The following is a 22,625-nucleotide window of genomic DNA, read 5'->3' as shown; positions in this document are numbered from 1 at the left end:
TCAGACATACCTCTGCCTCCCCAGGGAACCCCAGCAAAGTCAGTGTCCCTACAGGCATGGGGGTCCAAGGAGAGCTGGGCTTCCTAACAAAGGACAAAGAAAAGAAATAGAAAAGAAAATGGAAGAAAGGACAGCCACTTTTTCTTAGTCCCCATATCAGACAGTGAGGTGCACACCAACTTAGACAAATACCTGTTCCCTCTGCTCCTCCGGATACCTTGTGCAGTCACAAAGGACACAGACTTCAAAGCCTGGGGCCAGGCTGCTGCAGGGACAGCTACTAGAAACCAGCACGTGCTCCAGGAGTGCTCCAGTGCTGAGGAAGTAGAGACTTGGGCCCCTTTCCCAACGCTTTCAAGCTGAACAACTTTGAAAAGAATAAAGTAGCAATGCTGCTAACTTCAAATGTACACAGAATCACAGTATGGTTGGGGTTAGGAGGGACTTTAAAAGCCATCTACTTCCAAACCCTTGGTCATGAGCAAGGACACCTTCCACCAGACCAGTTGTTCACAGCCCCATTCAACCTGGCCTTGAACACTTCCAGGCATAGGGCATATACAATTAAATGTTACAATTAAATGTTAGAAAGAGAGAAAGTGAAGTTCCCTGGTACTGAAAGTGAGCACCTTGAGATAGATAATTGATGATAATTTGGTTAATTTAATTTGAAAATTAAGGTAGGTAAAATGAAGCACTGGGAGCTGGCAAGGATATTTGGATGAACACTGCTACCCTAAAATCTATTCTTCTAGGCAAGGATGGGGGAGTCCTCAGTTGTCAAAAATAACCACAATCAGTTCAGCAGAATTATGACAGCCTAATTGTATGAGTGTGTGTTATTTTTCCAGCTGATTGCTGTCACCTCCAATACTCAGGGCTAACCACCTCTAGGGTTGAGTTCAGATTTCTATAGTGAAAATGCACTTTGTGTCTGTAAAGTCTTTACCAAACTTTCTGCCAACTTTTAAGGCACCAAGTAAATGCGGCGAGAGCAGGGAACAACAGGACAAGTGATATTGAAGGCTGCTTGGCTTGCCCATGATATAAGCCTGCCTCATGTTTTGATAGGGAAGTAATTTAAAACTAAATTTTCACAGACGTCCACTCTACTGTGATGTTAGTTTACTGGTTACTGTATTTGAAATCCTAGGAGCTGATTTGCAGAAGACCATAGGTGCCAGAGACGTTTTGAGGGCTGGGTTTTGAATATTCAAAGCACAATATGGAGCTATGTGAAAGTCTGTCAGATCATTTCATTTAGTGAAATGATCCTCATTGTTTTCTACTAATTACAAATAACTGTCTAGCTTTTGCAATTACCTAGAATATGAAATTCCAGGAAATATAAGTAACTGAAAAAACTTTGTTTTGATGAAGTCTTTTTAGTTTCACTTTATCTTTTCATTTTAAGACACTTCCCATATGTGTATTTTATAAAAGAGAAAACTAATAATCAAAGTAACATCCAAGAAAGATAGCATATTATTCTTAAAATGCTGAAAAGATTATGCCAGAAATCCTTTTGTATTTATTCCCCCGACACAGCTTCTCAAAGCAATGCAGCAATGTCAAAATTGCATTCTCAGACAAAAAGTGCTTCCAATTTTTTTTTAATCAAGGTCAATCATAAGTAATACTAAGGAGTCAAAAAATAATCCATGTATTTTGGGGGTTTTTTGCAGTCCAGTAACATTCATTTAAATGTAGGTACCTCTTGAATCATGGAATAGCAAGGCATACTTTTGGGTTGTAAAACTATTTGATGCTGAGATCACTTACCACACAGAAAAAGTATATTTCTCTAACTCTTCCAGGTAAAAATTGCTCTCTACAGATGTTTTCTCTTCTTCTTGGCTTGCATTGTTCTCAGGACCTGATCTTTCCTCATGACATTGGTCGGGTGGGTTATTCCAGTTGATCTTTAAATGAAAAGAAAAAACAAGTTAGAATAGTAAGGCAATTAGCACAGCTGCTCCTCACAGGACAGGCCTTCCAGCCCTGCCATCAGCTTTGTTGCCCTCCTCAGGACACTTTCAAGGACCTTCAGAACCTTCTCAACCGGTGGGACCCAGAGCTGCACACAGAGTATTGTTCCCTGAATGGATTTATGTTCCTATAAGGCTGTGGTTTGACAAACCCTCTCAAGGAGGTGTAAGCTCATGCTGACTCCAGTAGTCATCCAGTCTTCCTCTACCTGCTTGCTTTTTTCTGTGTTGCATACCATCTGTCAGCATAAAGATTTGGATATCCCCATAGTAAGCCATACAGAGGGAACTAACCTGAGAATGGAATTAATGCTGTTTGGCTTAATTCTTTTTCTTTTATTTAACTGGGTTAGCTCTCAGCTGGACCCATTCTGATCCAGGCCACCCTGAGCTGGTGCCTGCACAAAGCAGGAGAGGGACGGTACTATATCTTTCAGTGCTCTGGAACTACATTTTTGCATGCACAGGGTCTGCATGCACTGGCATTGCTTCTCTGAAGTGACCATCAGATGCCCTGCATGCTTGGTGTTATTGCCCCTGGACAGAGAGACAAACATCACTTCCAGCAAGAGACACAAAGAGGTCCTAACTTATCAGACAGACATCTGCAGGAGATTTCAATGATACTATCTATTAATATCTTCCCAGGCAAATACCAGGCTCTGTAAAGGGTTTGCTAACATTTAGTGAACAAGCCTAGAGAAAACAAAGGGATGGAAATTAATATATGTTATGTTCAAACTAGTAACAGAACTCCATTTTTGGTCTTCCTGTTAGACAGGGAGATGGAAAGTATACTGTTTAGAGGTAACCACAAAGACAAATTTTGATTCTATATTCCTTGATGTCAACTTTGCAGAGCAAGTGGTTGAAATTTTCTAGCCAATACTAGAAGATAACCTAGATGATTTAAGTTACTATTTGACTTTCATATTTATGAAGTTTACTCTGTAGTAACATGAAGTTTACTCTGTAGATCTCAAAAAAACTCAGAGTTCCCAGGGAACAAAGCACTGACATAAGATGTAGTCACATCACTTTACACTTTGCTAATTATGAAAACAACAAAGATTTTTTTTCTTTTTAAACTCTGTAAACCATTTTGCTCTCAAAGGCAAATTTGTATTCTGAAGCTTGGATTACATTGACCTCATTCACATTTTGAATTTCACAGACGTAAGAGACAGAAGTTCATATTTGTACCTACAAAATGCAAATACCTACATACTATTATCGGTAAATATGATATAATCAACTTATTCTCAGTGGTCATTGGAAAAGCTGCCACAAGCAATAGAATATATTGTCAGAAAGAGGTTCTATGTAAACATGAATAGTTAAGGCAGAGTAGAATTGGATAGCATGCTTAAACCTGTTTTCAAATACTAAGACCAGGCAGACACAGATTTTACCCAGACACACAACTGCCCAACTTAATTCCACAGAAGTCAAGGTTTCAGAGCACGTAGTGTGTGCAAGCTACCTTGCTTGCTGACATTGCCTCCATGAAACTATGCCTGTGCAAAGTAGATGTAAAGACATTATTTAAGACATAAATCCCAAAGGCATTAAAGAGTATTAAGAGCTAATTTCTCTGACTGTGTTTGATCTTGTCTAAAGTACAAAACCAGAAACTCAGTCATCTACATGAGGATGGGATTATAACCAGAGAATATATATTTTTTTCTCTCAGAAGTCACTGACCATGAGCATCCTCTCCTTTATTGCTACCATTCAATATCTTGAATACATTCAATAGTGTGTACACTTGTTAGAACAAAAACTAAGTGCTAATGCCCGAGAGAGACTATTTGCAACTCCTTAGCATAGATGAATTTGGGGGCAGGGTGGGCAAAACATCTATATTCCCCAAAAAGTTGAGGTCAGACTTAAAGATCTTTTTGTTTGTTTTTGTTATTAAAAAAAATAAATTTTAAAAATATGTTTACAAGAAGAAAAGGGACTGCTAAGGAGAATAAAACACTACAGAAATTTCTGTCTTCTTCCTTAAGTCTGCTCTTTACATTAGTTTGTCATTGTTTCCTAAATATGACTGTTACATAAAAATATTTTACAAGATGGTATCCAGAGATACAAGTAGGTCCAAATGATATCAATTAGGCCAAATGCCTAAATCTTGAACATGCTAAAACAAGGCTCTCTCTGAACATTAGGGTTCATTCATGCCTCTAAAAAAGAGGGGCTCTTACAACCTTTGAAAGGATATTTCACATATTCGCATTTTTTTCATGCAGAAGCATTCTCATAAGAGGCTCAGTTCAGAAATCTATACAAACATGTCAATAACTGTAAGCTAGTCAGTCATTTCACTGAGTCCAGAGGGACTAGACAGTGCTGAATTCTCACCTCACTGAAACCAGGTCACTTTAATGTGTCTTTGAGAGCCACCCACAACTGAAGTTCCTATAAGAACGTGGCATTTTGTTCAAAGGCATCATATTTTTATGCAAATGTAGGAAATCTGTCACTCCCATGGGTTGGGTTGCTTTGCCCACTACATCCGCTCCATCAGTCCTCAAATTGTCCTTCCTATAGATATAAGGCCACACACACACATGCATGCACACATCAGTCTGAAGTTATGTTTATATATAACTCTGTTTTCTCCAAGTTATCCTTAACTTCCTGAAAAAATAAATCACTTAAAAACTTATCCATTTAAAATGGAGGGAACTTCTAGTTGCCCAATCTGTTTTTACTCAGAGAAGTAGATCATCACACTACAAAAGTTGCAACAATAATTCCCAGCCGTTGAGTGTTTGTGCTGCAGCTCATGTACAGGTATAAATGTATAGTACATAAAATTTGTGAGTACTCTGAGTACTGTGATGATTTTCTTCCATGCACAATTAAAAGCATTAAAAATGTTTCAGAGTATATCTAGAACAGGGTAAGACAAATTACCGGAATGATCAATTTGAATATTCAGGTTTGCAGTTATAGTTCTCTGCAACCATGCTGATTTAAGGACGGAAGTGGAGCAACACTTACAGAGAAAAATTGCAACCTGCATTGGAAAATACCTAATTTTATAATATAATGCAGGTAGAAGCAATTCTTAGGAATATGAAGTTTTCTTTGTGTCTTAGTCGTCAGGATTTACAGTAAATCTGAAAGTTTCACTGGCATTTCACCCAGAAAGTGTTGTCATGATGCAGATATGATTTTATGGAAGCTTGTACTGATGACACAATATTTGTTCACAAATTAATTATGTCCTTAACCAAGATACTACAAATATTATACTAAAAGTATCTGACGGTAGGGATCTTCTGCACAAGTACATGAGAGCTTGAAGGTTATAGATGCATCTCATGTTTAAACATTACTGAAATAATACCATCCTGCAGCACAGACTTGATCAAGCTGCTGGTATTTGATTACCATTAGGATGGTCTTCCCCTACTACTCCTTTGAAGCTTCCTTGCTGGAGGAATTTGCTCCCTATAGATATATGCAGGAGACAGCAGTACACCTGGCTGTGGTCAGGTAGCCATAAAAAAATTCACAGGGGTAGATTAAAGAAACACAAAAACAACAAGTAAGCCCACAAATCATTCTCAAATGGCACAGGTAGAAGCTCCAATGGCTTCTCTGCATGCATTAAGGGAGACAATGATGTCCGTATCAAGACTTGTACCTTGCGATGTCCTCCTTGGACTTCCTTTGGCCAAAACAAGTCACAGTGCTCATCTGCACTGCCATGGCAATCTTGGTAATCCTCTGCAAGAAAAAAATAACAAACAACAAAACATACATTATTTTTTGTATTGGTGCATAAGATAAAGCTCTGGAAAGGAAGAAGCTGGGTTTTGGTCCTCCTCCCAACAAGATTCTATCTGACTTTATGTAGATCATTTTTCTTCCTCTATCCTAGTTATAAATAGGTGGTTATTTCTGTACTACCTTCCAGAAATGTTAGTATGATAAATGCAGAGAAGACTTCAGATACTGTGTTCCTGGAAATAAAAATTGTATAGATACAAAACAGGGGAAAAAGTAGAAATAAAGAAATAATAGACACAAGAAGGATGACATGGAAGGGTATTTTAAACACCCTAGGAAGTGTTCTTCAGAAGAGAGAAAGAAGTTAATTTTCTTGTATGGACATGGTTGTGGATCAAGAACAAGACAGAGGGTAAAAAGCATTCAAATAAACATTGCTTAGAAAACACAAGTCATGTGTCCCTTAAGCTCCTGAAAAGCAGTGACCTGTGGAATGAACAAAAATGTAATCGCACATTTCAGGAAGTAGTGGTGTGGCAGAAATAAAGGTCTGTATTAGACACTTTTTAATGTATTGCATATGGAAGCTAATCCAAAAATATACTTAGTTATTTTTTCCTTTTTTTTTTTTAAGTTATTTCCAATCCCACTCAGTAAAAGACAATCAAGTGTATCAAAAATCACAGTACAGGCAGGATCGGCTCTTAGGTGTTACAGTTGTTGATATAGTGAAGCCAGGTAAAACCTGGAAAGTGAGTTTAAGTAAAGCAATACAAGAATTAGAGAGTTAAATACAAAATGCAGGCTTTAAGCAAAAGCATAGAGAACCTAGTATTAAGAAACAGCGGAGATAATAAATCCACTAGAATACAGGACGCTCTGACATGAAAGAACATAAAGCATGGACAGAAAGAACTAAAACTGCTAGCATACACAAAAAAGGATATATATATATATATAAGAGAAACAAGGGGAGATAAGAAAAGAGATGAGCCAAGAAATCAGGTACTCTTGCCAGACACTGGAAATTCCTGCCAGAAGCATAAGGAAACTACCCAAATTAGGGAAGGTTCAAAAGTTTATGAAGATGATGATGAAAAGGACATTGAGTTCACAGATGAAGAAACAGGAACGACCCCTGAAATTCTCCCCAAATTGAAAACCACGCCTCAACTCCGCCTCAACTCCACCTGTTATGAATATTAAAAGTAGATATTGCAATGTAATGAATATTCATAGTATGTGATGTAATTGCTTAGCAGAAAATGTATAAAAAGCTCAATTATAAGTTACTCGGGCGGAGCAGTTTGTCCAGGGCGACCTGGGCTGCTCCCCGGCCGTAAATAAATACCTCCTGCTTATAGACTAAAAACTTTGTCTCTGAGCAGTCTCTCCGCGCCTTCTTGAGGGCAAAAATTGGCATCAATTCACATATACAATATACGCATATACAATGTCACAGTTGGATATCTTTCTTAGTTTCTACATATATGTATACATACATATGTATATGTATACATACATATGTTGTGTATGGTGAACATTCATAGTAAATGAGGCATTTGCAAGTATTTGCACCATCTGGGGTGAAAGAGGAGGTCTACTGAAATCAGTGAAACAGCATAAAATACAGCTGCTGGAAATGTCACATGTATGCACACATGCCATATAATCAGTTCAAATTATCTCTACATATTCCACATGTACGATACATGTATGAACCATAAACACATATTAAAATATAAATATACCTTTGTAAAGATGGTTACTGTGGTTTTCTTTGTTCAATTTTTTTTTCCTTTGGCACACAGAACTGGGTTTCCAAACAGCCCTGATGAAATAATGAATACTTTAACAACGTTTTTGGAGTCAAATGAATAAAGCAGTAATTATCTTGGCCAAAAAAATGGGACAATAAAAAGAATAAAGAAAACAATAATATTCTACATTTAAGAAATGGGTGGGAGAAGAAACTCAAGTCTGTTATTTAATCATGACATGCTCTTTTTATATTTTATTTGTAAGGCTCTCAATGCTCTTTTCTTTCTATACCAGTGAGCTCATTACTTTAATTCCTCATAGATTTTTCTGAACAATTTTTGCTAAATAAAAACACAATGCCTGTAACAGTAAGAAGCTGCTCAAATTAAAGATCAATAAAAAGCACAGAAAAAATCTGTATGAAAATAAATAAATAAAAGAGAAGATGGGAAATGCTTGCAATTAGGATGAAAAATCTAAAAAGAAATTAAATTTACTTGTAATACATTTCCCATTCTTTTCTTCATGAAAATTACTACTGAAGTGGGTTTTTTTCTGTAATTTAAATATTAAGCTGCCAGATGTGTGTCTCATGCTTGAAGAGTTGAAGCTTTGCATTATTTAGCATATTAAGATTCACAGAATTTAAAAAAGGGCTCCTTTATTGCCTGGAGGTTCTAATTAAGTAAACCTTAGCCTGGTACATTTAAAACTTGCAATACAAGATATTTTGCTTCTTTTTTTTCTCTGTAGCCAAGTCTCATCAATATAATAAATATGGAAAATACTTAAGATGATATAATTTTTCTTTGGCTTGAGGAATTAAACCTATCTATTATTTTAAGAAGTTTTTAATAGAGGCCAGCAATCAGAAGGACATTTAAAGACTCCAGTCTACTTTTTAATCATAGGATTGCTCTTAGTTGGGGGGGAGGAGGGAAACGTGTCTTATAAAACTGAGCCATGTAGAAATTGTTTCTTCCACATACACAAAAGAAAGCAGTTCTGAGAGAGAAACAAGAATCACACAGTTCTTTATTACTAAATTGCATTTTACTTTTTTATAACTTTTTATAATTGACCACAGAAAACTAATAAAGCATTAACTAGCTGGTTAATCAGCAATTTGTTCATTGAAAGAGTTGAGACTACTGTATCAGAAACTGTAATAGCATAGAAATTCCTGACATACAATACCCATAAATCATACCTTAAATACAGTTATTTTTGCCATTTTAGAAAATGTCAAAGGTGTCAACTTTGTCCAGATATAACACTTAGCAGTGACTATTTTAGTAAATTGACTCAAAATACATTTTGTTCCCTGGCAGGGGAACATAATACCATTCATGATAAAAATGAACAATTTGAGGAGGAGAAAATAACACCAAGAAAGAATGATCAAAGACAGGTATCATAGCTATGATAAAGGTACAGTGGCATGTGTAGACTCTCTGTTAATAAGTTTCTTTGGAAGTCAAGAAACATATGCACAAGAGCAGGAAAATATGATTGCACCAGGGCCTGGAAACAACAATAAAATTCTTAATGCAAAGCTCTATATCTGTATCAGGTAAGTCCAGCAGAATAGTTTAAATGTCTTTCATTTTTATAAGACAAATAGGAAAAAATGGGTGGCATTTTTTGTTACCACTGTGGAATGGGCATGGATTTGGAAAACACAGTGAGATGAATTTTATTTCCAGACCTTGATAATACTGAGAGAAGTCATTTCTGGGTGATATTAAGTCCCAACCAAATAGTTTAGATGTCACACAGATCATACCTCATATGGGATACAAAGAAAGGGTTAACTGCACTAAGTCCCTGAGTTCAGCGGGGCCTGGTTTTTAATGAATAAGATGATGTTGGAATAGAAAAATGTTGGTGTTACTCTGTTACCTCTCTCAGCATGAGCCTTCTCTGGGCAATAGCTAAGCATAATAGCATGACCTTTAAAATTAGAGGGTGTCTTACTGCTTTTTAACCCTTGTAGAATAAAACAAAACCTTTTTTTATCCTCTGCATTCAGTCTGGAAGTTATCATCTTTGGCTATGTCTTCTGTAACAAGTACTGTGGCGCAACAAGTGCAACCTGTAGAATGAAATCAGCAGTTCGGGGGACACCCCTTAACCCTGCTGTGTGTTGCAGACTTCATGTCAGGCTAGTTTTAGTTTGGTCCTGGGAACTGATGGCTCTGATACACACACCTAAAGCACATATGGTTGATCAGCTTCACCCTAAAGGTGTCCAGTGCTTGTCCTGTGAGATCTCTCTGCAGTGAACAACATACTGACAACTGGGGCAGGGCATTCACTTCAAAAGTGCCCAAAATACCTAAACGTTAATGTAAACACATCCTTTCTGAATGAGCATTAAAGAGGGGTGGGAAACAGATTCTCTATGATGTAAAGCTTTCAGAGGCTGTATATAGGGCAGATACTGCAAAATTTTTATATATTGGGAGGTGGGGGGAGAGAAGGGGAGGGGAGGGGAGAGTCTAAAAGATTTTTTTTTTTAAATATGGACAAAAAGAAATAACACAGCTAGGAAATTACAGTAATTTGATGGAAACTACTTCTGACTTATATGGAGGCAAAGTAGAGAAGGGAAGTCACTCCCTTCTGATGCATGCAACCTCTCTTTAAGTCAGTGGGAAAGGGTTTTAGAGTAGCGTGATCCAGGAGCGGGGCAGCAGACAAAGAAATCACCAGCTTGGTTAAGTTACTGCAGGGACAGAAAATAATATGAAGAACCTATCTGGACTCCCTCCCTAGTAATAGCCCACCCTGTGAGAAATCAAATAGCATGGTAAGAGTCGGAAAATAGAAGAGTTTGGATTGTGTGGATGACACAACTGTAAGTGGGAACTGGATTTGATCCCACTTGAAAGAATCAATCCAGTCCTTTATGCAGTCCTGCTCAGAGAAAGAAAAGACAAGCAGAAAAAGAGAAGGTTCAACTGTCTGAGGCTCTGCCTCTGGGGCTCTATCTGTAGAAAAAATGAGGGGTAAGCAATCTTCATTTTAAAATATCACTTTTTTCCTTTTAAAGTGGCACCCATGAAGAATTACCAGTAAGAACAACTTCAAGTTTCTTGGTATAGGTAACTATTTTTGTGTCTGCATATGACTGTTAGGTAGAAGTGTACAGCATCTCAGAAGGAAAGAACCTCATTGCAGTATAATGAGAAGTATTACAATGAAGATTCATTGGTTTGCATGAAATTGTTTCAGAAGTGGCTATAAGCATAAATATAACACTCTCAACAAAACTACTGGTCGCTTATATAAGTACATTTTAACGCTTTACATTAATGTAAAGCCTTTTCTCCAAATGTAATGATAAAATTAGAATGGAGCTGTGTCTGCGTTTGGTACTTTGATATGGAGGTGACATCTTAATAAGTTTCGAATAAAGTTCTGAGTACTATCTGCTAGTGTACTAAGCCTCTTGGTTAGCCTGATGCCATCTTTGCTTAGATGTTATTCTGAAGCTTTGTCCAGACAGAAATGCCTTTTGATGTCACAAAAGGACACAATTAACTTCCCAGCGTTTTTCCACAGATGCAGAAAGGGTGTTGAATTAGAGATCTTGAATATGAACAATATTTAACATCTATTTTCAATAGACAGTTTATTGTGGAAGACAGACATTGAGCAAAAGAATCCTTCTGAGGTAGAAGATCTGAAAATCGGGAGCTAAAACTTTGTCTTAGGTATGCCCTAGAAAGGTGATAAATCAGAGGGTTGAAGGAATCACAGAAGTGTTGTCAAGCTCCCAAAATGAGAAGAATACCAGCTGACTAACAATATTTATGAGAAATATTTCATGTGTTTCCAGAGAGTTTACTTGTGGTACATGCACAAATGGAGGCTTTGAAAAAAGAAATTAGACTTCATATGAGAGAAAGGCCAGGGAGCAGCTGCTGGGATGAGCATTGGTGGGAACAAAAATGCAGGCACTGTTGAACCACCAAATTAAATATCAGGTACAGTATAAATCCTAGTTTACATGTCATTCAGCAGAAATTATCTGGGCATTTCAAAAGGAAGGTTTTTTTCCTTCCTAGTTCTGAGTGAAGATAATGAGTTTAGAGGTTACGTTACTGATAGTGCTCCATCACAGAAAATCTGTGCTTTAGTGATGTGCCTCTTGAAAAATTTTTCATTAAATTAACAGGCAATAGATTTAGCAAGTACCAGAATTTGGGTTTTTTAAATCCTCCATCAATTATAGTATTATCTCTTAGGATATACTGAGTCAGATCCTCTGACAATACAAAATAATGCCTTTTGAATCCAACCTTGCTTTGACAAAAGTTGTGATAATTCAGTACCTTTCAAAATCAGTCCACTTCTGCAACTGCCTTGTTTCAGGATATTTGTAAGAGACCCTCTTGAATTCAAAATATGGGTTCTAAAATGCTGTGTTTGGCATTGGACCTCTGCCAAACTCCACATAAGTAATTTGAATAAAAATTCAATATGGTAGTTTTAGATCTAGATAGACATTAGTGATGGGGGTCGGGAGAATAGGGGACAAGGAATAGCTGTCCGCCTGCACAACTAATAAATGGGTTTTGAGACACACTCTAAAGGTGGAAACATCCAAATGTTGCAAGGAAAAGAAGTTTGAAAAAAAATTAAAAGCACCCAAAGGCAAATGTCAAACACCATTAAACATTATTTTAAAAGTCTTTTGTTCATGCAGGTTACTTATGTTTTAAATATTGTGAGTATTCTAAGCTGCTTTGCACAATTAAAGTTGGACAAACGAACTAAATAAATTTCAAAGCAGATTTTACTAATGTAGAATTTGAAAAAAAAAAATTTAAGTTAGGGTTGTGATTATATTCTTAGAAGGACCAACATCTAGAAATAATGTTAAGTGTCTTACTAGGACATGAATGAGAATCCTTGAAACACTGGAAATTTTTATTACTTTTTTCTGTAATGTGCTTAACCTTTTGTCAGCATTATTTAATGAAAACTGACACCAGCTCTGTGTTCTACTTCTTACACATCTATGATAGTCAACATCAATATTCAGCATTTATGAATCCTAACTTAGCAATGCCATACTAGCTCCTACCTCTATTTGTGCCCACTTAATATGAGATATTCAACAAATGCACCTATAATAGGAGATGCATAGTCCTAGCCTTCTTGGGCAGTCAACGGAGAAGGAGAGCTCCACAGAAATTATTTTTGAATGATGTTTCATGGGCTTCTGTAGAAGGAAAGCTGGCACATCAATTGGCTTCAAAATGACATTCATCCAAAATTCTACGACATCATCTCTGGGATCCCACAGACTTGAAGACAACTACAAGCTGCTGTTTACACAGATAAGAGGTACCTAATATTTCTCAGCTCAGTGTCTAACCATGACCTATTATAGCTTCCTGTTATAGAAGGAGAATCACTCTCTCCCTTCAAAAGACAGGAATAATTTATTTTCACTTGCGCTTTCATCTCTACACACTGGCCAAGTGAGTGAGAATCGCCCTTTCCTAAAATGAAAGCTGACCCTTGCATTGTTCATGGTGGTTGAGAGAGTGATGAGCAGTGATGAGTGCGGATCTCAGGTCAGCTCCTGATGTCCTCCCCACTCTCTCAGCTACTCAATCTGCCTATTCATCCTAAACATCTGTGCTGTGACCAGGAGGGCTGGCCGGCACCTGGGGGACATGCATGAGTGTGAGAACAAAAGGGAGCATGGGCATCGGCACTTTCTGTGCCTGCACTGTCATTTTTCTGTTGTATGACTGAGAGCACAATACACTACCCAGGTCATAAAGTGAGAGTGGTTGTCTATATTCTTGGTACATTGATACCAACATCCCTGTCCCATATTAAGTCTGCCTCTGGCCATCACGGTGGTATCTGAGTTTAGGATAGGACCTAAGGGTTATATTACTCAATTCTCAGACAAATATTTTTACCTGAGATTTAAAAACAAACAAACAAACAAACCAAATAAATCCACAAAAAAAACCCAATGAAAACAAATAAACGAATGAACAAAACCAAGAAAAAACTCCACAGTAGCAACTTGCAAGGCTTTGCCTTCAAAAGAAACCCCACATTCGAGTAGCAAATGTTACTTGATACAAATACAGACAGGCACTTTTATGCAATTTAGCTTAGCACAATTAACAAAGGATATTGCTATTAAAGTGCTGCAGGAAGAAAAAGTACTTCCCAAGCATCTAACAGCAACATGTTGTGATCCATGGATATAAATGACCAAATAAAATGGAAGGATGTAAAAATGTCACGGAAACACCAGCTGTAATCTAATGTTGTCAGTGCACTGCACACACACCTTGTAATTACTAACACATTTGGCCTACAAACACTTTTTAGACAGGGGAGCCCACCACTTCTATACCTTTTTGCCTAAGCTGCTTTTGATCCCTCACAATTGATTTAAACTCTTCCATCTCTTCCTTTGCCCAGTGAATTAATGATGACATGATATCACAGGGCTAGGGGGAAGGCAAATGGAGGTATTTACACACATGCCAAGCAGATCTATTTGCAAACTTTCAGTAAATTAACGCAATAAAAGTCCTAACCTGCTGGAAGCATTTTAAGCTCTTCTCTTTTCCTCCCAGCTTCTTCTGACACACACACTTCTCCTCCTTTTGCTGCATTAAACTGCTTTTCCACTTCCTTTACAACAGTGGGAATACTTCCCTTATGGGTGTCAGGATCTTTCGGGGAGGTCAGAGGTTGCCCTGCAGAGGAAATGACAAGCTGTGAAATGTAAAAGAACAATTCCTTCCACATGTTTCCTTGCTCCAGGAGCAGTAAGGGGTTGTCGGCTAGCATCAGGATGGGATGGACCAGGCCTTTGTCTTAGCAGTCCTGTCAAAACTAATTTACAATTAAAGACCTGTGTAACTGTTTAAAGCTTTACAACTCTGGCGAGTTTCAAGGACTGCTGAAGCCAAGTGGTACAAACCAACTTTATTATTAACAAGCACGCAGACAAACAGAATGAAGACAGACAGAAAAATGCTGTAAATTGTAAGTAAGCAGAAAAACTGTACACCTGAAGATTATCTCTATGATATTTATTTCTGTTATAAGCTCATGGTTTGGGAACTAAAAATATTTCCGTGGTTCTAACTTTTCCTCTGGTTGTTGCATAGGCTCCAGGAATCACATGCACTGCTGTTAGAGAGCAAATCTTTCAAGGGGAGGGAAAAATAAAGACCAGGGGGAAAATGGGCTAATTGTCCATTTGAAAAAAAAATAAAAAGAAAAAAAAAGAAAAAAAAAATCTTTAAAACCATTCTCAAACAACTGAGTTCCCGACTTCCCAAAGTATAGTAGAACATGGGGGGTGTGAGGGACAAGCAGACTTTCCAGAAAGAAAATTTTAGACATAGAAAATCTGCATGTGGGTGTTTAGTCCAAAGACAGCTGAGGTAGTCAGAGTCTTCCTACGTGACAAATCTTCTGCCTTGTAAGCACTCTTTTTAAGTCTTGATTGCACATCAGTATATGCCTGGTACAGTGCTGACCATAACTTCAGGACTTCAAATTGGCCAATATTAAAGTGGTGTGAGTAAGTCAACTGGAATGAAAAATATTTTTCTTTGGCTCTAAACACTACAGAGTATAAACCTGTTTCCCACCTGCATGTTTTATTTGATCACAATTTCAGATGGGCACAAGTAGGTGTTTGCATGTCAAGTCAGAACAACAGCACGAACAGAAGAACAAGCATTTTGAAGAATGTTCCCAAGTGCAGAGTAACACTTCCCAAATCAGCCCAAGTCTGACCGAAAAGTGTTTGAGCTGGAGAACTAATACATAAGTGCTGTCTAGCTACTTTTCTGAAGATGAAAGAGCTGCCACTTCCAAAAAAGTCTGAGTTTAGCTGACATTTTGCACATGTGAATCCCCTTTTCTATGGACACTGAACTCAAAAGGGTCTTGCTGTAGATTTCACTGTGAGAAAGAGTGTTTTCTTGATGAATTTGTATATTTAGTGTTTTATATGAAGATTCACACTTTTGAAGTTTTCATGCATTTAGAAGCCCATGTTACTTAGATCTAGGTCTCTGAAGGCAACATTTCTGTTAGTTGCATCAAATTTTCCTACCTAAACTGCTTCTATTAGAGTTGTTACCACCTTCCCCACAACAGCTAACGAATTCCACACAGAAATCCTCATTTATTCATTGACAGAGACTGTTGATCCCTTAATGGGCAACAGATGAACAACAGAAGATTTTCTTAAGAAAAGCAAAGGATGGTGGTAGTGTAAGCAGAAGCTGTCTTCTACCATGAGCCTCTTATGGAATACCACTTCAAAGGAATGGAAAGATATGGTTTGGACTTAGAGACACACTAGATCTGATAATGTAATGCATTCCCATGCATTGTACTCTGGAGGAGAGAGCCTGTGCAGCAGGGAAGAGCCATACATAGTCCAACTGAGAGCTGTGGTTTAGAAGAATAATATAGCCTGGAGTTAGTTAATGGAAATAATATGAAGGTTCTCTCTTAAACTTCTAAAACCAAGACAAACTTGAAGTGAAGGTTAAAACACCATCTCCTAACCTGCTCTATTTTGCAGCACCACATATGGTATTGATATATAAGATCACTCACTATTTAGACTACTGCAGTAGAGTGAGTTACAGAGCACTCGTCTTCATTTAGACTGTTCTTGCTTTCTCTGGTTTGTGTCTCAACCTTAATGTCACTTTAACAGAGCTTTCCCCCCCTCTACTTTTGGTGGTTTAACAGATATAATACTGTATTTATAGGGCATATCAATGTGAGACGGCTTGCCACAGATCATAAACACATTTTTCTGTGGGAAATGTTGAAGTTGTGATTTTCAACACGTGATCTCCAGTTCTCTAAGGTTTGTTCCTTTAATTGTAAATAGCCAGAAAGTCATCAAGCTAGCATTTAATAAACTTTTAATTTGAAATGGATTACCACATGTTGTGTTTGTTTACCCATTATTAAATCTCTTAGCAACATATCACCAGCAGAAACAGCATACTGTAGCACTGCATAGATACATTAAAAAACAAACCCATGGGGGATATTGGCAGCTAATAATATCTTTAAAGAAGGCTCCATGAAAAATAAATAAATATAAACAATATCAAAAATTACTCCTAGAAATTTTTTTAGTGCAAATCTATTTGGCAGGGAAATTGCAGATCTTCTATGATCACCTTATCAGCAAATTTCAGAGGTCTGCATGCAAAATAAGACATACACTAATGCTCTTTCTCAGTTCTTCAAAATACATATTTCTTGACTTTTCAAACTGTGTATCATGAGTTTTTCCATGTATTTCCAGGAAGCGTGACCTATTTATGTGCATTCTCTATGTGCATTTCCAAATGTGTATGAAGACTGATGGTAGGACCAAACAAGTTTGATTCATTTAGAGTTTGTCCATAATTCTTCACTGTTGAGAAGAGTTGCCTGCAACTCCACCTTTTGGATCTGCTATTCATGTTTTGCTGCACCTTAAAGCACCTTGGCAGATATGTAGAAGATAAATGACAACAAAAAGGACCTTACAGCACAGTGTATGTTTACACCTCCATGCTTCTGGTATCAAGGTGGTTACATAAAAGTCTTTTGATCACAGTGCAATTGCTGCTTAGCCTAAAAGCATCTCAGGAAAAACCTCATTTTCTTTATCTCCTAAATCATTACTCAATGCCTGAAAAATACTTCTACTGACTTCTTTTCATGTTATACTTCCAACCTGAGCTGCCCATCTACCATGCTGAATGATTATTGTTTATCTGTTCTCTTTCTTTCCTTCCAATACACTTTTTTTTTCCTCACATGCCATCTACAGTGCTACTGTTCTCAAATGCCTGAGGAACCTCTGTCCTGGAGAACTAAGTCTCTGCTTCAGATCTTTACATCATATTCACAGATACACTACAATCTGTAGGTTGGCTGCATCCTTGTTCATTAAACAAAAGAAAATATAGAAATAACTGTTTAGCAAAAATGAATTATTTTTGCCCATGGCAGTCACATCCCACAGGCAGAAAAAGAAAAGAGCAACAGCAGTCTCCTACCATTCTTCTCATTACTTGATTTCTAATAGTAGAGGAACAATTTGTGAGTCCATTGCAAAATAGTCAATTACATCTTCAGTGTAGCTACATCAGAAGGCTCACAGAGGCCAGGAAGGATGCTCAGTCTAAAACTAACATTCAGCTTTTTAAGAAAGCTTCTGGGGAGGTCTGCTGTGTATGAGCAAATGATAATTGTCTTTCCTATGGATTACCACTTGATTGAATCTAATGGAATTTTATAGGAGTAGCATAAGGCATGCCTCTGATGCCAGAACTATCTCCCTGCCGAATTTGAAGTCCCTGTTGTAGCCCAGGGAGGTGCTAGAGTTCTTCAAACAATAGAAAAAAAAAAGTATCTTTTTTTTTTCTCTTTCTATAAGCTTCGTGCCATAAGCAGCTGAAATGTTACTGCTGTGACATTCCAAGCATTATTCAGCCTTAAGCATAGGCCAGCACAGAAAGTTTAATCCTTAGCAATGAGGTTTATTTAAATTGCTCACACCTGAAACAAAGTTAAACCACCTTAATAAAAAGAATCACAGTATTCCTGCTACAAGGCATGAAGAAAAAAATCTAGTTTAACAAGATCAATAAGGACTAGCCAACATTAAAATTAAACTATGGGTTGCTCCAGTGAAAACCCAAATAAAAACATCAAAGTTTGAATCCATCACCTTGCGGTCCAGACTGTACAACCTTCTCTGAGACATCATTCTTTTCATCAACACTTGAATACATGTGAAGTTCAGGTGGGAGATGAAGATGCATATCACACTTACTTTGCTTATCTGAATCCTGTGGCAGTTTAGTTATCTATTAAATGGGGGGGAAAAAATAAATAAAAAGAAAGCAGTTCAGAATTCCACTAAACCAGAACATACTTGTTTGTACACAGTTTGTGAACCCTAGAAGTCCAAGATGTTGCTATGAGAATTTTAGGAAATTCTTGTTTCTCTCTGCTCCATTTGTTACAGTTTTCTCCTGTATAAGTTTACCATGTATGTCTTCCCCCTGCTTACTGACTAAAGCAGACATCCCTGTAAATGGGGGGGGGGGGAACAACAATTCACAATCCAACTGCAGAATCATATGGGAAAATACAGATACCCTGGATTCTTAAATCATCCCACTTATACATTGATTTGAAAGATTAATTTTGCAGCTTTGGAATCTTCACCTCCTCCTTACCCAATAGCTCTATTATTTCTGACATTCTCTTTCCTAGCATATATTAGGTGTATTTGTTGTATAAATTCTTATCACTTTATTTGTTTCTGAAGCTACTTTTACTGTCTTTTACTCTTGGTAGACCCAAAAATAAGATTGTCTGAAAATCATCACTACAAGAAAATTAAAAACTGAAATTTCTATAAAGTAAGCCCACGTTATAATTGAGATGCTTTCAAAATTCATCTATTTTGGTATTTTTCCTTAGTAAAATTTGACTATAAAAGAGTTATAAGTTTAAGATCTTGTTAAGATTCTGAATGAAGAAACATATTTCAGCTACAATAAACCCCTTAACTTGCCAGAAAAAAGTTTCCACTGGAGAGAAGTTCTTAATTTACGTCCATTTTCACTAAAGACATACAAATAATGTCACGTTTGAATTATGTCAAAACTGTTCAAAAGTAAGGTTCCTACCACAACAGAATCATGCTCACTAGCTGGAGGTCCCACACATGCAAGTAAAACAATATCATAAAAAATATTATTTTATCTTGTAGTCATGTGAAAGCACCTCTGTAATTCAGTAAAACTGTGGAGGAAATTAACATGTACTAGTGGCAGGGCCACACTCAGAATTTGAACTCTTGATCCAATTACCCAGCACCCCAAGAAATATTTTTATATTTTAAATAATCCTAAAATCCAGCTGCAAAGCTGCAAAATATCTACTAATTTCATGTAAAAGTTGGAGGTGCATGAGATTTAGATACTCAGGGTGTAGGCTGAGAAGCTGCTTTTTGGAAAGACAAATATTTTAAGGCTGACAGAAGGAAATAAGATCTGTTGTGAGTAACAATGACTAAACAAATAGGTCTATTTTTTTTTTAATACAAACCTGAAAGTAGAGATTGCATAACCAATGATCCAAGTCTTGAGAAATAAAGTTTTCAATTTTTTTGAATCTGTCAACTTTAGGGTCGTAATGGCCTCTCAGGAAGGGACATTTAAATTTTCCCTCCAAAGCATTAAAATTGTTATCACATAAGGGAAAAGCTCCCCATCCTACTTCTTGATCAATCCAAGCATAGGTCCCACGAAGAAGGAAAAGTTCAAAGAGGAGTACCATTCCTGGCTTCATAGCTTTTCTATGTGGTAGAACCTAGCAAAGAAGGAGAAAAAGATTTATTAGTTACAAAAACATCACAAGGGAACTGACTTTCTTTTATCATATAAAGCTCTACAAACTTCATACCTTTGAACCAATTTTGCATGCAAAAACAATTAACAACTCTTCTCTTTGCAGCAAATCATGTATTTGAACAATTTTCCACTCCGAGAAAAAATGCTGTGCTTTTTTTGAATGTTAATTTTGTGATTTCTTTGTTTTCCCCTTGGCTTTCTGAAAGCATTCATTTTCTGTCTTTATTTACCAGTGGTGTGAAAACATTGCCACTAGAAAACTTTAGGACAGAGTGACAAAACATCTTGGAAATCTGAGGTGTCCCTGTGAGGGCTTGCTGAGACACTACTGGATTTGTCTTGCAGCAACTTTGGAGACCTCATCCAAACACCCAATGAGAATACTTGCAATCTTGCACCTCACTGAGTCACAAAATCTTCTCCACCCAGTTCTGGGAATAATGTTGGTACACAACAGCCTTCCTCCTCTAAATTAAAGCTCTTATTGCAAAGTATGTGAACCTCAGTGTAGGGTCAAAAAGCATTTTGAGGTAAAAAACTCTCAGCATACCAAAGGCTGGCAAACAGTGTTTACACTTTTCATCAGATAGGTAGAGATATTCTTCTGAGTGGTTTGGAGCTGTGGAAGAGCTTGGGGCTCTAGGGCAATTGTGTTCCCATGGCAAAGACTTGAAAATTAGTGATGAAGAAACACCCTGAAGTAATATGAAGTTATGCAAATCTGTCTGTAAGGTTTTGGCAGGTAGAGAAGAGAGAAGGGTAAACACAAAGAAAAAGTAATCTGATTCTATGCCACAGTTTTAACTCTTTTCTTTAATCAAGGTGAGGGTTGACCCAGGTCCTGTTGAACAATTCTAATACATTCAAAAGGACAAATAAAAGAAAAAAAAAACATACAAACGCTAGATCACAGAAGATGACTACCATCATACCCAGGCTAACAGATATGAAGAATGGTCACCTGGAGACAAGGGAAGCAAATACGTCAGCTATGCCTCTCAGACAGCAAAACATCTGCTTTGCCACTATTCCTACACATTCTCCTGAGAGAAATGGGGCTGCTTAATCTCTTAAATCCAATATCTTAAATCTCTTAAATCCAATTTAAATTTAAGATTTAAATCTTGAATCTTCTTTAATAAAGACAGTGTTCTGTTATTTGAATGTTTTTCACATTTTATTGTTCCCATTTCAGTCCTCACAGTTCATAGCAGCAAATGCCTTGGTACACTTGCCTGCTCAACATTACCTTGCCTTCCAGCCAAGGTAGAGAAAGAGGTGCCTTTTCTCCTGCTCTCCTCCCTGTGAACTGCAGAAGCCCACAATATTCAAGGGCATCTTTTGACTTTGAGTGTCCAGTAGGATATACCCTCTGTACTTTTTGAAACTCAAGAATAAGACCTCCAAGTAGAAGACATCAATGCAAATCAATCACCAACTATGAAAAGCCTAAAATACCTGTCTTAAATTAGTAGGAATTTCCTCAATCAAGATGACATTCTGCAGTCAACAACCAGCCACAAATCTGTACTGCTTCAAAGATTTCTGTATGTAAGTACACACCCCAACACAGCTCTTTCTCAATGTGCATATTTAAATACAAGCATCACTTCTTTTATACACATTATTGAAGAGCAATGTAATTAGCATAATCCAAGTGCAGCCAAACTTTTTCTTTCTTTGTCTGAAAAAGCTAAGGGGTTTCCCCATACCAACAACTGCCATGTTAGGAGATGATAAGTGTTCATGGTTGTGCTGCATTTTGTAACTTTTTTGAAGAAGTAAACATAAATTATTATTTCTAATAATATGCCTTCCTCTTTCAAGTTATATATTGTGATTAGATAATGGCAAGACAGAGGAAGTCACTTAAGGAAATCTTTTAAAACTATAAATATTTTCATTATTATGTAGGTGTACTTTATATTAATTATGTAAATATATTCTAGGACTTAGTGTAGGCTTAAAATGAAACAGAAGCATCTGTTGAAAAATGCCATAACCCTGTGGCAGCTGCTATTAAACCATTAACAGTATCAGATTTCATTCAAACCAGATTTACCATTTTCTGTAACAGCCCGTGGGAAAGCTAAAAACATTAGGCACAAATTACTGACAAAAGAGATCCTTAATCAAGCCATACATTTCATTTGGCTAGCTGGGTGCTAGATAGCAACCTCTGTGCTACAAATTAAAGGTGATGGTTACAACGATGTGATCAAAGACAGTTACCTGCATTATCAAACAATCCCAAAGCATTAGCAGATGAAATTACTACTGCATCACAACACACATTTTGGTTTCCCCCTTGATTCCCAGACTTACTCTTCTCTTCAGAATAACTCAACAGTACATGCTCTTCCACTAGCCTGCCTATAAACAGACAGTGGTCAAGCAGATGTGTAAGGGTAATCATCGTGACTATTAAAAATTTATTTCTTTGTTTCTGGCTCACAGTTATTCTTCATTTGCTGTAAGCTCTTATCCTGGACCTACACTGCAACTCACTCTTTAGGACTGGAAGCACCCATTTGCTTACAGTTATAGGAGCTGAATGTTTAAACCATGCCATGACAGAAACACATATTGACAAAACATAAACAAGCATTTTATACCACACCTGTCTGCTACCAGGTCTGAGGTTGTAAGGACTATCATTCTGGGAGTCCTTATG

The 22,625-nt window shown here is 37.2% G+C and overlaps 1 protein-coding gene across 2 annotated transcripts in view; it reads right to left on the bottom strand.

The window, feature by feature from the left end:
• Window positions 1-22,625, bottom strand: part of OFCC1 (orofacial cleft 1 candidate 1) — a 185,376-nt gene that overhangs the window by 87,288 nt on the left and 75,463 nt on the right. For both annotated transcript variants that reach the window (XM_027676211.1, XM_027676213.1), the window contains exons 11-15: window positions 19,647-19,910; window positions 18,256-18,394; window positions 14,081-14,242; window positions 5,650-5,732; window positions 1,783-1,922 (exon numbers count right to left, since the gene is read on the bottom strand). In XM_027676211.1, the coding sequence (XP_027532012.1) occupies window positions 1,783-1,922; window positions 5,650-5,732; window positions 14,081-14,242; window positions 18,256-18,394; window positions 19,647-19,910 (788 nt within the window). The remainder of the gene's footprint in view (window positions 1-1,782; window positions 1,923-5,649; window positions 5,733-14,080; window positions 14,243-18,255; window positions 18,395-19,646; window positions 19,911-22,625) is intronic.

This window comes from Neopelma chrysocephalum, unplaced genomic scaffold, assembly GCF_003984885.1.
Source record: "Neopelma chrysocephalum unplaced genomic scaffold, ASM398488v2 Primary Assembly neopelma1_26b, whole genome shotgun sequence".
In the NCBI taxonomy this organism is placed as follows: domain Eukaryota; kingdom Metazoa; phylum Chordata; class Aves; order Passeriformes; family Pipridae; genus Neopelma; species Neopelma chrysocephalum.
This window is presented reverse-complemented; position numbering and strand designations above follow the sequence as displayed.